Below are 17,380 nucleotides of genomic sequence, written 5' to 3' on the forward strand. Positions count from 1 at the left end.
ATGCAAGAATTTGTAAAAATTATCATTTAAATATAAATTGGCATAAATACAATACAAAGTATATAAATTCTACATACATGAAAACTTGAGTACAGTGCAACAATATGTGAAAAAGGAATGGATTAAAAGGGAACTGAAAATCCCAGGATATGAATATAAGGGAGTCTATTTTTATTTATTTATTTTGTTAATTATGAAAATTCTGCTGACGCTCATAATTATTAATTTATTAATTAAATGTGTATTAGAAATTAAATGTATGCCAAAGTACATCAGGTGGAAAACAGAATAAATATTTAAACGTTTCTAGTATTAAAATATGGAATTTGTAACAAAGTTAAATAACCATAAAATAACTTCAATGATTAAACATGGAAAGCTTAATACGGGAATATATTGCAATAATATTAGTGTGAATTTAGAACGACTTAAGAAGTCCAATTTTTAGATTTAATAAAGATAATTTTTATAATTAAATTAGAACTGTTTACCTAAAATGGTAAATTTGAAAGTTAAAACCATTCTACTATCTAAGAAGATTTGTTAATATTTATATAGATAAGAAACTTATTTAAGGCGAGCTACAAATCCGATATTTGATACGTTGATTATGTATCAGTTTTGTGTATGTCATTAATCTATCAATTTTACAATTCAAAACTGATATATATATATATATATATCAGCGACTAAAATCTACAACTTGGAAAGTTTTTAATTCTTACAGAGAATAAAAAAAAGATCTGGCTCATCATTCCTTTAAGCATCAGCCATCTGACAGCCAAATTTCCCGTCAAATGTTTGCTTACTTTTCTCCCTAATTTTCTTCTTTCCTTTTACATTTATTTTCAGTGCTCACACAAGAAAATTAAGATTTTTCGATTTCTAGACTTCCATAAATTTTGCATTCTTCTCAATTTTTTTAAAATATCAATTGCATCAACTGCGTTTCAGCTGAAGACAGCTTTTCATTTTCTAGACATTTTAACTATAAACAAAGTATAAAGTCCAAAGGATAAATATTTTAATTAAAAGATTTTTTGCTAAATGACAAAATAATAGTCAATAAATAAAACAGTCCAGCAGTGTTTATTCTGTACCACCGAGTGATGCGATTCTTATATCGGCTGAAACAATCTAAATCATATTAAAGATCATGTTTTTTTATACAATCTATAACGCGAGAGAATAAATAGCTTCTTAAAACATTCTTTCTAAGAGAATTAATATAAAAATTTATATTTATTTATATACACTGACTACCAATAAGTCCAGAGAAATTCGGAAGAAACGCACCCAACCAATGGCCCTCATCCGCGAGTTTCAACAGGCATCCGGGTTTCAATGATTACCATCCGTAAGAAAGCACATCTGCTTGGTTTTCATGGTCGTGCTGCTGCTCATAAGCCTTTGATCACAAAATCCAACCACGCCGCTCGGTTAATGTGGTGCAAAGCACGTCGAAATTGGACCGTAGATCAGTGGAAACGGGTTCTTTGGAGTGACGAATCAAGGTTCACCCTTTACCGTTCGGATGGCAGGGTCTGGGTCCGGCGCCTATCTGGAGAACGTCTCCTGCCAGAATGCATTGTGCCAACAGTCAAGTTCGGCGGAGGTGGAATTATGGTCTGTGGGTGTTTCTCCTGGTATGGGCTGGGACCCTTGGTCCCCAATCATGGTAAGCTCAACTCCGATGCCTACTGCACTATTTTGAATGAAAATGTGCTTCCTACGTTGTGGCAGTTTTACGGGTTAGAACCCTGTTACTTTCAGGACGACAATGCCAGTTGTCATGTTTCGGCTAACTAACTAAGGCTTGGTAACTAAGTTAACTAAGGCTTGGTATGGTGCCAATGGAGTTCATCGAATGGACTGGCCTGCCCAGAGTCCAGAACTGAACCCTATCGAGAACCTCTGGGACGAGTTGCATTGCCGAATTCAGGGGTGCACTATCCGTGCAAAATCGGTGAAGGAACTTCTATGTCTTCTCCAAGCCGAGTGGAAGAAAATACCACTAGCTGTCATACAAAGACTTGTGGAAAGTATGCCCCGGAGGGTCCACGCTGTAATTACCTCTCGTGGAGGCTCTACCAACTATTGATTTTGAATAAAGTTAGTTTTTCTTTTCTATCACAGGTGTCCAAATACTTATTGGTAGTCAGTGTATATTTCTAAAGCTGGGACTTGAATCAAACTGTCAAACTTTTAAAGTTTAATTTACATGGTTGTTCTAATTAAAGTTCCACTTTGAAATGGTCATAAAAGGAAAACTGCCGGACCAATTGTTATCAAACTTGGGAATCGTGTAAAGGATGTTATGGGAATTTATTTTCCGCGGGAAAAAAAAAAAAAAAGAGTTCAAAAACTCACCACCAGGACAAAAATGGCCCTGTATGCAATATTGTTAAATGAAATAAGACATGAAAACATCGGTTTAAAATGCGTTTAATCGTTTCCGAAACGTGCTACAAAGCATGTTCAATGTAGCGTCTAGCATTTTCCGAAAGGAAGTTAAATCCTGTTACTGCATTCTCAACAGCGGCTCTTAGCATATCAGGAGGAATGTTACGGACATGTCGGTGTATCACATTTTTCATTTCTGCCAAATTGTTTAGATTATCACCATAAACAGTGCTTTTGAGATAACCCCATAGCCAAAAGTCACATAGGTTGAGGTCTGGTGAGAAGTGGGGAAGTGTCGGCTTATAAGACGTTCATTCGTGAAATGTTGCCTAAGTAACTGTGCGACACATGTGAGGTGGGACACAACCCTGCACAAAAATCGTAGTATCTAAAATGCCACAATACTGCAGTTCATGTATCACGGAACATTTTAACATTGACCCTAAGCGAGCTGCAATCACAGTGGTCCAGCTGTCGACTGCTCTTCAGAGAAAAATGGTTGAGTTATGAAACTAGCTGTCATTCCACACCAAACGGTGTGGAATGACTGCTATGCAATCGAATGCACTAGGAGAATGCAATGGAATTAAGTAGATAACACGAGGGATTTCTTTGGCCCAAATCGATTAAAAGCGTTTTGAATCAGTATATTCATGTTTTAGGGCCGAATTCAGGCTTCAAAAATTACAAATTAGCGATCTGTAAGATAAGGATTTCCAGATTGTACGCACTTGTGCGAGTGATTTGCGATCTCACATATTCTAATCGCTTATTCGTGGTTTGCACGGACGAATGAATCCCTTACACGGATGGCGCACTCGACTTTCATCGAATTTAACGCCTTTAAATGGTAATTTGCTTACTTCAAAGTTTCTTAAGGGTATAGAACATATTAAACCCATGTAACAAAAGGTTAAGTTAGATTCCGACCCATATTTCGTTTAACAATATTGCATACAGCGCCATTTTCCCCTGGTGGTGAGGTTTCGAACTTTATTTTTTTCGCGGAAAATAAATTCCCATGACCTCCTTTACACAGATACCAAGTTTGATAACATTTGATCCAGTAGTCCTATAAATGCGAAGAATAAAAACTGTTAAAAATAAAATAAAAAGTAAAAATAAAAATAATGACTTAAATTTGGGTCCTGTGCTGAGACCTAAGGCGAAGAAAAAGACTATTCTCGAAGGAGAAGGTAAATCAATTAAAGATCCATTAATTACCCCCATTAATTTATCAGTGGGGAAAAAGACACACGGTTCAAAAGATGGTTTTTCGAAAGTAGAAGACGGATGTAACTCTTTTTACAAATTGTTCATGACTAAGTCATTTAAAAAGTGAAAACGATTACGAAATGGCGAAAAAAATGCTAATCTGGCCAAAAGCAGGTAGAAATTGGAAAAAAACCAGCAAATTTGTTAGTAAAAAGTCGTAATTCTTCGCGCAAGAGAGCTGACAAGCGAGTTCGAAATGAAATTGGCCCTTAAAATTAAAGAAAGGATATGTTTTTCAAGAAAATAGTGATATTAAACAGTAAATTTAATCAATTAACTGATATTCTAGCCAATTTAAGAGAGAAAAAAATTGATGCAGAATTAAAAAACTATGTTACATTTTTACATTAGATCATTTCAATTAGCCATCCATGGGATTCCATGGGATTTGGGTAAAAAATTTCATATCTCCAATCCAAATAATATAAAATAAAAGGTAAATGCCAGCTATTTTTTTAAGAATTTTTAATGATTGTTTTTGGAATAAGATTGCTTTGTAAGATTTTAATGAAGTAGAGTAATTCTTCTTGGAGAAAGTCAGCGTTATTACATATTCTTTTAATTCTAAGAAACTATTGTATATATTAACGTATGTCTTTTTTTTTTTTTTTCATTATTTAGGTGAATCTGTCCATAAATTCACTGGAGATGTTTAACCACAGATTCACTGGATGACACTGGGAATGTTCTTCCTTGCTTGTCTGAGATGGTCTCTTAATTAATATTAAGGGGAACAGCAATCTTAATTATGTGATGATTTGCAGAGCCATTTTGCGCTTTTGAAGAAGGATATGCATCTAATCGCTTTCGAAATCAGCAGAGTTTTTCTCAAAAATCTACGTCAAACTAAGTTTTTTTTTTTCCCTAATGTTAAGTTTTACAGAGGTATATTTCTGTTGCATTTGATGTTCTGTTATATATACGTTCTCTATTGGTTCTTAAATCCAGCATTGTTGATAAATCAACAAAATTGATTTCCTTTACAAATACTTATTAAAGACGTAAAGACGATTAGGGTATTACATATTGTTGAAAAGTTATGTATTTAAATGATAGCACTTTTTATACATTGTTCAACGCTTTGTATTTTATAAGTTATTAAATTATTGTATTTAGGGTATAAGGTTTGGTGCTTTTCTGTGAAATTTAAGTCTCTGGTCACATGTTTGTATATAAGGATTAGTTCTATAGAATTACAGATAATTCAATTTTGAGCGCAACAACTTTTAAAAAATTTTAATATAACGTAATTAGAACGCGAGATATGAGCACAAACACTCTTAATGGGTTTAAATAGTAACGCCGAAAAACGATTATTGGAGGAGTTAAACAACAAGAATCAGACATTACGCTGATTTTTGTTGTTTGACTTTTCCAATAACTCTTAATGGAGTTATGGCAATTTCTTGCCAACTTGGAAATTTTTTAGAAGTTTTGAGGAAACGCATTTTCGATTTTCTAGGAGTTATTTTTTTCACTAAGTTTCCAGAAGCCCACGCACGCAATATAAATACGGCTTCGAAGACCAAGACAAGTCGGTTGTTATTCAGATCTGAGAGATTACAGTTTAAACAGTTGAAATGCGCTTTAGAGTGAGTGATATTGAGAATTTACGGTATTTCTCATGCGCTAAGCAATATTTACCTAATATGCGCGTTTTCCTCGAGTTATTTACAGCAGCTAATATTTTCTGTGCTTCGTATTTTTTAAATAAATAAATTATCATTTTGTTCTTGCTTGTCTGGAGTGGTTATTTAAAAAGACAGTCAGAAACCCTCAGCCCCCAACAATAGCATATTTATGCCTAACTTATATGTTTAACCATACAATTTTTTAACGCGGTTGAGTACATATTTTTCAAACGATACTTTTAATTTTCTTATAAATAAGTATTATTTAATAAGTTTATAAATAAGTTTTATTTATAACGGATACGACGTCTACATTACAATTTGAAATACATATTTTTTTCATTCACTAAGAAAATCTCCTTTTATTTAAACATTATCATCTTAATATTTATCACCTGTAGTTTGATGGTTGTTCCTTCAGAAATTGTTACTTTTTGATCAAAGCAGTCCTCCAAGATAGATTGAGTAAATTTCAATCCAACGTAAGATCTCGATTGTAGTGAAATAATATGGATCTTTTTAGCTCTGATCTTAATTTCTTTCATCAGTTTAAATGGCTTTTACCGTTATTATTAGTTCATTTATCATCTGTAATAATATAGCATTCATCTCATGGTTATTTTTGGAAAAAAAAGTAATTTCATATTCAAATCGAAATAGAAAATGTAATTCCATAATTTCATATATTTTATTCTCAAAAGAAAGGGGGAATGTATTCAATATTTGCAGAACTATTGGAATGTGTGAGTAAACATAATAAAGTATCGAAGACCAGAAACAGCGTACGCAGGCAGTTTGGTAGTTATGGGAAAGAGAAATTAATGTATAGCATTCATTCACAATGAAAATTATTACCGGTTCCGACGTATATCGATCATGCATTTTTGAGAATATATTTCAGACATTCCTTTCTTGTCTAATAAATCCTGCTGAATCTAAAAGTTAGTATTCATAGATAGAGAACGAGCTTAACTTTCATTGTCCGAATAAAAATAAAAGCCAACATGAAGAATTTCAGATTCAACAGAAGCTGAAACTGAAATGCATACCAAATTATTATTAATTGTAGGAATTTTTTTTAATATGGTATTCTTTAAAATAAAAAGGTTCAAATAATTCTCATAATTTACACCATGGGATAAGGATTTCTTTCACCCTAATAAGGGGTTCCAGTGATGAGGAAAAGTAATCAGTCAGTAGTTATGAAATAATGTAAGAAAAATAACATAATTGTTCTTTTGTAGAAATAAATCAATAATGCTTTCAATTTAAGGTCGTAGTTTAAGTTAAGAAGTACGTGCCAATAATTCAACTTATTTAACGTTACCATTTTTATAATTATCCCATATGTAACCAAGACAAAAAATGTAACTGCTACAGGTTTAGTGAAGTTATTGAAATTATTTTGTTTACATACAAGTGTTACTTCAAAAATGTAAGGTAATGGGTTCATAACTAAGAAAGTTTGAAGCTGCTAAGTTTGTAAGAGCGCGAATCAAAATATTTAAACCAAAATAGCTCAGAACGTTAATTTTCCAAGGTTCTAAAATATGCAGCAAAAATTTGCAATATGTTTCATGTGTTCCTAATCTTCAATCCACCCATGATATCTTCGAATCCTTAAGTCGAGGGAGCTAGTTCATATCTACTTTATAACAATCAGCAACTAACAGTAACAAACCAATTTTTTAAACATGGAAGTTAGAAATATTGTCAATAGAAGTTATTAAAAGCTCATAGAGCTGGTGCCAACCAAAATCTCGGTCACATATCTAAGCAGTATACGTAATTAAGGCTTCGAATTTTGGGTTTAAGTAATAATATCAATTAAAACTACTGTCTACTTACATTTTTTGGTGCTGAGCCATGTACGATAAGATTGATACACATTTAATTCCAGACTCGAAATCGATATCCTTCTTTTGCTTCAAAAAATAATTTCGTTCACTCAGAGACAAGGAATCCTTTTGGTCATCTTCAAATTCTATGCTAAATGAGATAAGCAAAATTCTTTATCAATCAATGAATCATTAATATGATATATGAATTTTGTTATTTATGTCCACTTAAAATCTATGTTTCATTTCGATATATTTCTAAGCAATACATGTGAGTTTGTTCAATAATCAAAGCAGAGATTTATTGATAAATGTTACATTATATATTTACATGTTATCTGGAATCTAAGGTATACTGAACTGTGAGTTTTCGTTATTGTACCAACAGACTGCCAAACCCTGTTCTATTGCATGTATAAAAATATTTCTGAATTCTGATGATGTTCGAAATTTATTCATGCTATTTGAGGAAACTTTATCTAATCGTGCTCGCTGAGTGAATTACTTTTTATTATTTAACGAAATGAAAAAATCAAATCCAATTTCAGATTTTTTAACAAATATTATATTTTAGTAATTCAAAATCTGACTTACTAAAATAATGTAAGATGTTTTTTGAACTCAAAATTCTACCAAATGTCTCGTCATTTAATTGAGTAAAAATTCAACATTTGACACCGACGTCTTATATTCTCGTTCTCTTCAGTCTAATAAGCATAATATATTTATGATTGTATGCTTATATAGAATGCATACAATGCACTGGTGTATGCTTCCCCAGTTATAGACAATATAGTTATTGTAAACCATTTAAAATCATAAGGCTCATTCATGTTGCTAAAGGTTGTTAAATGTCAGTATTTATAAATTAGTAGCATTCAAAGAGCCAGGACTCGAATTTCTGACCTCTCGAATACGCGTTAAGCGTGCTGACCACTACACTACGAAGGCTTGCTAAGAAGGCGGGAGAAATACCTTATAAGGTATAAATTAGTTTTCTGCAAATGTACGAGGGCTATTTTTAAAGTAAGGGTCCATTTTCGAATACCATACGTTTGAAACTTCGAGTGTGTGAGATAATGAGCACGTGTTCAAGCTCCGGCTATTCTTTGCTCATCGTCCGATGTCACTTGTACTCTAGAGCAGGGTTTATTAAATTTTTTGGTGTGGGGACCCCTAAGATTTACGAAAATTTTGTGTGCCCCCCCCAAAGCCTTGCGGAAATCTGACACACGCGTGAGTGAAACTATCAGTTTCGTCGCTTGTACTATAATATACTATTGCAGTTTTAAGTCATTGACTTTAATTTTTAAAGTAAAATAAACGTTTTTTTACATTAAAAAAAAAATGCGTCGAAACTTTTTTTTTATATATATTTATTTATTTTATTGTCAATATTGTCTTATCCTTACCTATTTTCAGATACATTACGTAAAAATATTTTGTAATTATAAAATTATTATAATGAGTTCAAGAAATATCAAAAATGATAAATTTTTGGCGACCTCCTACTGCAATTCCCATAGTTTAAGACACTCTGCTTTAGAGCATCAGTCTATACCAGGGGTTCACAAAGTGTGCGCCGCGACGCCCTGGGGCACTGTGAAGTAAGACCAGAGGCGCCGTGAAGCGCCCCTAGCGTTCTGTTACGGAGAAACAAGACGTTGAACGCTCGGCCATAAATTTCATTAATTATAAGTTCATTAATTTTTATCTATTTCTTGAAATAATAGTTCCGTTATTTTTTCTCAATACTTATGTTTCAGTTGTTCATCTAATGCCATTTCTATTATATTTTTAACATTTTTATTTCTCCTTTTAATCTAAAGTAATTCTTGTTCCTCATTTCAATTCTTAAAGCGCCATTTTGTTCTATCACTTAGTTCTTTCAGTCTGAAAATAATTCTGTGTCATTGCGCTAGATTTGTGTTCAATAATTTTCGTACAATTTTCGCACTTGTTAGTTCCTTTTACAAGATTGCTATATTAGTTTTCTCAGCATTCTTGACATTTCTTTTTTTTCGCTTGCGACCGTTAGTATCGAACTCGTTACGTGCGTGAAAGTCGTACAGTATTACACGTCTATCAAAAAATGTCGTCCTTAAAACTTCGCAAAATGAAAATAATTTTATTAAACAAGCAAATCGATAGTAACGATAGTTTCGGTGATAAGCCATCGGCAACTGGCGGAGGAGAAAAGAAGCAAATATTTGTTAACTGCAAGGAGAGTTACTTTGATTTTTTTACTTCAATAGAAATAAAGAACGATGAAAGACAAAGATGACAGTTGTGATGTCCGCTTAAAAAAATCTTTGCACTCGGAACAATACTGGACTCGGAACTGTATGCTCCCAAGTAAGCTAAAGTGATATTTTGGGACCATTCATCCTAACTTGGTCGACAAATCTCTCTCTCTCTCTCTTTTTTTTTTTTTTTTTTTTTTTTTTTTTTTTTTTTTTTTTTTTTTTTTTAGTAAGAAGTTGCAGGTCTCAAGAGATCCTGCTTTGCTTTTATAAATACTGCAACTTCTTACTAAAAAGAGTTCCATAGCTAGGCGCAGTATTCATTGCGTAAGAACTTATTCTAACGTCTGCCCTCGACATGCTAAAGATTATGTAGGAAAAGTTGCGGGAAAATTCATTTCTAAAGTATCTCTAATCCAATAACACTATTATTCAAAGAATTAATGTGTATCTCAAAATCTCAGTGTGTATTTGATAGAGAAAATGATATGAAATAAATTCAGCGTGCAATTAGATGAGGCTACTGACAGTAAAAAGGATGCAAATCATAAGGCGTTATGTACGCTTCTTGGATGGTAATATTATTGTTGAAGATCTTCAGTTTTGTAAGAGTATTATCGGAAGTGCAAAAGCTCTATTTGTTCAAAATTCTTCACAAGTTTATAACGGAAAATTATTTAGTTCGGAAATAGTGCGTCGGTGTATGTACTGGTACTCGATTAGTTTTCGGTTGCTACGATGCACTGCAGACACTAATTTGCAGAAAAACACCACGTGCTCTGTAGACTACAGGGAAGCACTTGCGTCGAAATCGCTGAGTCCTCAAATGAATTTGGCATTGGAATATGTAACAGACGTCGTAATCCACATAAAAACTAGACTTCTGAAAGCTAGAATCTTAAAAACGTTATCCTGAGACATTGAAAGTTTAACACTTATTGCAATTCACGATGGCTTTCGTGTAGCAGTGTCCTGTCTCATGCGTTTGAGTTGCATCAAGAAATTCACACTTTTCTGCATGAGGAAAGTCATGAGATTGCTAAGTATTTTTCCCGAACCAGACATTTTACAGAAACTAGCATATTAGTGTGACATACTTCAGAAACTGTCTTGATTCTGTATCTGCAGAGCAATGTATGCTCATTTTGTAACTTGTAGAAAAGATTTCAGTGTTTAGGAAAAAGCTTCAGCTATGGATAAGGAAACTGAATGACAGTGGTGCTCAAGACTGTTTTTCTACATTGTAAAAATACGCAGCTTCTAATAAAGTCATTGTTCTGCAGGAATTTCTGTCTCTTTTCATGTAACACCTCTCAAATCTCACTAACTGGTTCGCAAAATACTATGCGGAAGATAATTTAGAGAAATTTATATTGATCTAATGTTCTTTTCCTTTTTAAATACACCAGTACTTTTCTTCTTGACACGAAGTTTAACTGAACTCTTTTGAGATAATATTCTGAAATTTGGTGTCTCAAATTTAATGGAGCTTTGAATTCCAATCAAAACTGAGTATCGACTTCAAGTTCTAAAGTTCTAAGGATCCTCATTCTGTTTGCGACATCATATCTAAGCGAAGCTGGGTTTTTAAGCTGCCGCTGTATTAAGGACCAAATACCTCTCGAAAATCATTGTGGAGCAAGGAATGAGAATAGCTGTATCAAGCCTTCTTCCGCGATTTGAAAAATTGTGTGGGGATCAACAAGTTCACTTGTCACATTGCCTTCATAATCTGCCAGTGAAAGTTTCTTTTATTTGTATTTAATGCGTATGTTCTCTTGTCAATTAAAATTGTACTTTGTAGAGACATTGGGTAATTTTTGGAAGCAGAAGATATGAAAAATTAGCAACGCCTTCGCCGGGAATCGAACCATGGACATCTGAAATACCGGCTCAGTGTGCTGACCACTACACCACGAAGGCACGCTAGGAAGGCGGGAGAAATATCTTACATACTCTCCCTTTTAAAGGGCGACTGAGGTTTTTAGGGGACCCAATCGCCAAATTCTGGGTGTGGAGAGTCATCATCCACAAACCTTTTAGTTCGGGCGCCACTATAGAGACATTAGGTATTTTTGGCAAAGCCGGAGAGATGAAAAATTAACAATGCCTTCGCCGGGAATCGAACCACGGACCTCTGAAATACCGACTCAGTGTGCTGGCCACTACACCACGAAGGCGGGAAATACCTTACAACTTTTTCACTAAAATCTTGCTTTCATTTCTGTGCCTTATTAACGTTGTAGCACAAATATTGCAACTGGGACGCCGAGGAAAAATAACAAAACTGCAGGTGCGCCGCATGAAGAAGTTTGGGAATCCCTGGTCTATACGCGTCGGGGAATGAGATTAAAAAAGCCCATAACGGACTGCGAGAAGCGATCTAAAAACTATCAAACTATCATGGATATCATAACTGGCTATCATCGCTTGCTGTAGAATTCTATGAACAGAATGTAAAAAAAAAAACTGGTTGTTCGTTATGATAAACGTTTAAACCGACAAGAATGTTATGTAGAAAAACAGAAAAATAAATTTAAAAAAAAAAAAAAAAAAAAAAAAAAAAAAAAAAAAAAAAAAGAAAGGGGAAAAAAAAATATTGAATTTTTTTTTATTTGCTTCGTTTTTATTGCAAAAGGGACCTTATTAAAAATAATCCTCGTATTTATATTAACACGCGTGTACTGTTTGTAGCTACACCTTATGTAAATTACCTTGTTTGATCTATTTATTCTTGTTGCACAGCAATTCTGTTACTACTTTAGATTTTGTTTACTTTATTTACTTTAGATTTTGTTGTTTTTGAAAATAACGGAATCTACATTCTTCTTTTTTTTTAGCCCAAAGGGAGGATTTGCCCAAAGTTCATTTTGATTTCATTTTGGCATTTTGCGATGGTTCATTATTAAGTAATTATTAAGTAATGAAGAATCTGCATGAACGTATATATGTTTCTCGAACTGTGGAAAAACAACGGTATCTAAAGCCATCAAATTTTGAATAACGTTGTCTTCCACTCCAATAAAGGCACCTGGAAAGCCAAATTTGGAATTTGTTTTATTATCTATTTCATATTTTGTAAAACTTTAACGATTTTTGATTAACGCACTCAAAGATTTCAAAGCGAAGAATGGCAACACTGCACGGGGAAAAAAAAAAAAAAAAAAAAAAAAAAAAAGCATTTTTATCTCCAGGCGCATGAGACTGTCTATCAGAAATTCTAAAGATATGCTCTGCTCGCTTTAAATTATTTTGTGATATTATTGTTGAATTGAATTTTATGGTTTAAGTGCGAAGAACATGATATTTAGTAAATAAAGGGAACACACAAAACGTTAAGTAAACGTTCCTTTGTGAGTATAATTTATAGCGTTTAAATTACACTGCTGGCCACCGTAAATGCAATACCCTGAAGGAAGCACGCAAATAACATGAAATTTACAACACGCATTAGCGGAAGTGAAATATGCAAATGATTAGAATTTCAGCGCAGTAGCACATCACGCGCGCCTGTGGCGCCACTTCAAAGCGATATTTAAGGCTTGGAGTTTTCGACGATTTCAAGTTCGGCAATTGTGTTTTTCTTGTAGATTTTTTCAAAAAAGCGATCAATTATGCCTCGTAGTAAAAAGCGATCATCGTTTGATCAAGTATCCGAGTTCGATAGAGGAAGGATAGTGGACTACCGAGAGTGTGGATTATCTTTCAAGGAAATCGGTAGTCGTGTTGGACGAAACCAAACAACTGTAATGCGGATATGTGACCGTTGTATGGAGGAGAATCAAGAATCACATCAAGAACCATAGCACAGCACATTCAGTCTGTAACTGTCGCACTCCTCTAATACATATTGCCGGTACTTTAAACAGCCAGCGCTACAGTCATATTTCAACAGGATAATGCGCGACCACACGTGACACGCATTGTCCAAGGGTTCTTCGTCAATTGCCAGATTGAATTGCTTCTTTGGCCGGCTCACTCTCCGAATCTTTCGCCGATAGAAAACGTGTGGCCCATGGTTGCTGAACGATTGACCCAGATTACATCCCAAGCTGCCACACCAGATCAACTTTGGCAACGTGTGGAAGCTGCTTAGCCTGCTGTATCCCAGGAACACATCCAAAGTCTCTTTGAATCAATGCCGAGGCGTGTGGCAGCGGTGGCGGCTACTCTGGCTACTGATTCTGGAAGTAACCACACTTCACAGAAGTCTATAAATTTAATCATTTGATACTTGGTCAACATGTTATCTACTAAATAAATTTTGTTGTGATATCTCTTGTCTTTCTTGGTATTGCAATTTAGGTGGCCAGCAGTGTATTTTAAAAAAGTATTTCTTACAAATACATAACCTAAAAAGGTATTTCTAAAAATAAAGAGAAAAACGAATAGCAGAGCAAAAATACGATGTTATTAGAATTACAAACTATAGCTTTTTTTTTTTTTTTTTTTTTTTTTTTTTTTTTTTTTTTTTTTTTTTTGAACGACAGTATCGCGAAGCATGATCTCCTGATGACGACAACACTCACTGTTGCCAGAACTTATCTAAACTATATATTATATTATTATTATTTTTATTAACATACTTTAATACTTCCCCTTGTAAAAAAAAAATAATAATAAATTAAAAGAAAAAAAGTCACAAAAGTCCCATCTTATCACAAAGAATTAACAGTCTCGGTTTAAATAAAGGTTTAGTCATTATGTCAGCAACTTGCGCCTCTGTAGGCACCTGCTGCACAATGACTTCCTTTTCTAGAACTTTCTCTCGTATGAAAAAGTGCTTGATATCAATGTGTTTTGTGCGTTGATGAAACTCAGGGTTTTGTGACAGTCTCACTGCAACGGCGTTGTCTACTTGAATTACTGGATTTTCACGTAACTTGGTTACATATTTAACATAAAAAAAAATGTAAAAAATTTTAAAGTATGACATCACAGAACTTTTAAATGTATTCTGCATACATAAAGACTTCCAACTGTTATTGTCAGGTGACATGACAAACTCTAATAACGTTGAACAAATCTGAGTTAAAATAACACTTCGAATAATGGTTACTGGAGGTATTAAGGCAACAAGAATCAGTGTAATATTCATAAATAAATTTGCAGGACTAGTTACGAAGATTTAAATATATAACCTGCTTCTTCAGCTGCATAAGTGCAGATAACGAAAGAAAAGCCTGTTTTCTGGCGATAACAATGATAGGAAGGAAGTCAAGCTAATGGCGCCATCTATTGATAAGAAATGAAAACGACTATGAAATAATTTCTTCAAAAGTTGAGGGTAAAGATGGATTGAAATTGGAATTGTTAACAAGAAATAAAATATTATAATGAATATGTAACGTTTCTACAAAATCTAAATTGCCAACAAAAGATGTTTTTTTGAACAATTTGAATAATAAGGAAAGAATTACAATAGAATACTAAAGCAATGACAACAAAATTGTTAAGACGATAAGAATTGTGTTGTCATTCCTTTCTTTCCATCGATTAGTTATAAAATTGCACGTATTTATAGAAATTCAACTTCACGGTCGTTTCCTCTTTTATCAATAAAAGTAGCAGTTTCACTTTTAAAGACTTCATTCCTGATATGAACTTCTGGGTATATCCAGGACTCCTTACGAGTGGAGTTAATTTACATTGGTCAAACTAAGAGAGCCACGCTAAGGCACATGAAGCATATGTTAGGAAAAAAGAAATACATAAATCTTTTATTGCCCAGCGCTGATAGTCACAAAATTACGTTTTCCCTTTTTCTACAAATTTATGAATATAACGCTGATTCTTGTTGCCTTAATACCTCCAATAAACATTATGCACTTTTATTGTTAAAAAGGAGGAAGAAAGCAACTCACAATTTACTTTTGAGTTAGTTTACATGTATAAGTGTCTTTCTTAACAAAAATTAAACAGTTTACTCAAAATGAGTTTCTGAATATTGTATATTTTCTTCAAAAATAAATCAATAAATAAACAAAAACAAACAAACAAACAAAAAAAATCTGAAAGATGTCAGATTTAAAATTACGTCCAAAGGGTTTCTTTTTTTTTTTCTTTTTTTTTTTTTTTTAACATTTTGTCTGCTATCTTTATTTATTAAATATCATGTTCTTCGCACTTAAACCATAAAATTCCGTTCAAGAGCAATATCGCAAAATAGTTTTAAGATGAGCATATCTTTAGAATTTCCCATACAGAGTCTCGGGAGCTGGAGATAAAAATGTTTTTTTCTGTACAACGCTGCCATTGCTCGCTTTGAAATCATTGAGTTTGTCAATCAAAAATTCGTTAAAGTTTCATAAAATATGAAATCGATAATAACACAAATTCCAAATTTCAAATTTGGCCTTCCACATGCCCATAATTGCAGTAGGATTACGTCATTCAAAACTGGATGGCTCTATGTACCGTTGTTTTATCACAATGCGAGAAATATACATACATATACAGATTTTTCATAATTTAATTTCTTCAAATATAATGCAGGACTCTAACATTTGGTGGCAACAGCTTGAAAAGTGAAACGGACATTTATAGTGAACCAATGCAAAATCGCATAACGAAAACAACAGTCCTTCAGGGAGAAAGCCCTTTGGACTAATAAACACTAAAAATATATTTCTTTTGAATTTTGAAATATATTTGATTTTAGGTTCTTTTATTCAATTTACTTTGGATTTAGTTTATAAGAGTAAGAGTTTTTCGCAACAAACTACACAGTTTTTTTTTTTTTTTTTTGTTTTGAAGATAGATTATACATATATTTCTTTGATTCCTGATATTATTATATTTTTAATAAATAATGCCTACTGTTAATATATAGAAGTATCTTTAAAATTAAATTCTTTTTTAAACAATCCATATTTCGTGTCATTTGGCAAATAAACATTTAGATTTTCTATCGCTTTTCCCCTTATATTATGCTTGGCGATAGCGATTGAGAAAAATGTGTCGTCCTAAACAGTAGCTTTATAAGGTATTTCTCCCACCTTCTTGGCGAACCTTCGTGGTGTAGTGGTTCTGCACGCCGAGCCGGTATTTCAGAAGTCCATGGTTCGATTCCCGGAGAAGGCGGTGCAAAGCTTTTAACTCTCCTGCTTCCAAATAGCCTAGTGTCTCTACAGTGGCGCCCGAACTAAAAGGGGTGTGGATGATGACTCTCCACACCCAAGATTTGGCGATTGAGTTCCCCCCCCCCTTAAAAAAAAAAAAAGGTCGCCCCTTAAAAGGGGGAGTATAGAAGGTATTTCTCCCGCCTTCTTAGCGAGCCTTGTGGTGTAGTGGTTCTGCACTACAAATGTTGCGTGATTCAGCTCTTGAAGGATACTGATAATTTTGAAATATTTTCGATTTCTTAATTAAAATCTTGTAAATGAAATTTACTACTTTTTGCATTCTGGCCAAACTACCTGAAATTTGCATTATTACAATTTTTATTATTCATTTCCGCTTTGATTTTTTTCTAATTTTTATCAAGGCATATTGATACAGTTTTCCATTAAAAATAATTGGATACCAGTTTTTAGAATGTGTAGTTTTGAGCATTTTACATCCTTTACTGGAATTCTACAAACTACATAGTATTTCTCAATAGTAATTTCTTATTCATAAGAGACCAAAATTTAATGTTAGTTAAACACATACCTTTTAAGCAATATTATTCTTCTGTAACTATAATCCACAAGATCAATTAAAGAATCTTCAGCAGATTCAATCATTTCCTCATGGAAAAGAATAGCTTCGAGAAGTGATACAATTGTAATTTCATGGTAAAGCTGGAAAAAACAGGGAAGTTAAAAACTACATCAGAAAGTATTTAACTTTGTCAGCTTGTTCTGATACAAAAATGCTGAAATTTTTTTTTCATAACGTTACTTAGTTGAATAGTTTACGAAATAGTACAGTGGTTCGTTGTCAGAGCGTTGAGTTATTGCTTAAAATAATGATGCGTTTTAAGCTGTAAAATACTGCCGAGTAAGAA

General features: G+C 33.3%; 1 protein-coding gene across 2 annotated transcripts in view; it reads right to left on the reverse strand.

Moving 5' to 3' along the window:
• The window catches only part of LOC118202300 (zinc finger MYND domain-containing protein 10-like), a 62,139-nt gene that overhangs the window by 27,590 nt on the left and 17,169 nt on the right, over window positions 1-17,380 (reverse strand). For both annotated transcript variants that reach the window (XM_085823438.1, XM_085823439.1), the window contains exons 4-5: window positions 17,044-17,174; window positions 7,158-7,298 (exon numbers count right to left, since the gene is read on the reverse strand). In XM_085823438.1, the coding sequence (XP_085679564.1) occupies window positions 7,158-7,298; window positions 17,044-17,174 (272 nt within the window). The remainder of the gene's footprint in view (window positions 1-7,157; window positions 7,299-17,043; window positions 17,175-17,380) is intronic.

The sequence above is a fragment of the Stegodyphus dumicola genome, chromosome 9 (assembly GCF_044657685.1).
Source record: "Stegodyphus dumicola isolate Sdum_Otavi_A_Nest chromosome 9, ASM4465768v1".
Taxonomy (NCBI): Eukaryota; Metazoa; Arthropoda; class Arachnida; order Araneae; family Eresidae; genus Stegodyphus; species Stegodyphus dumicola.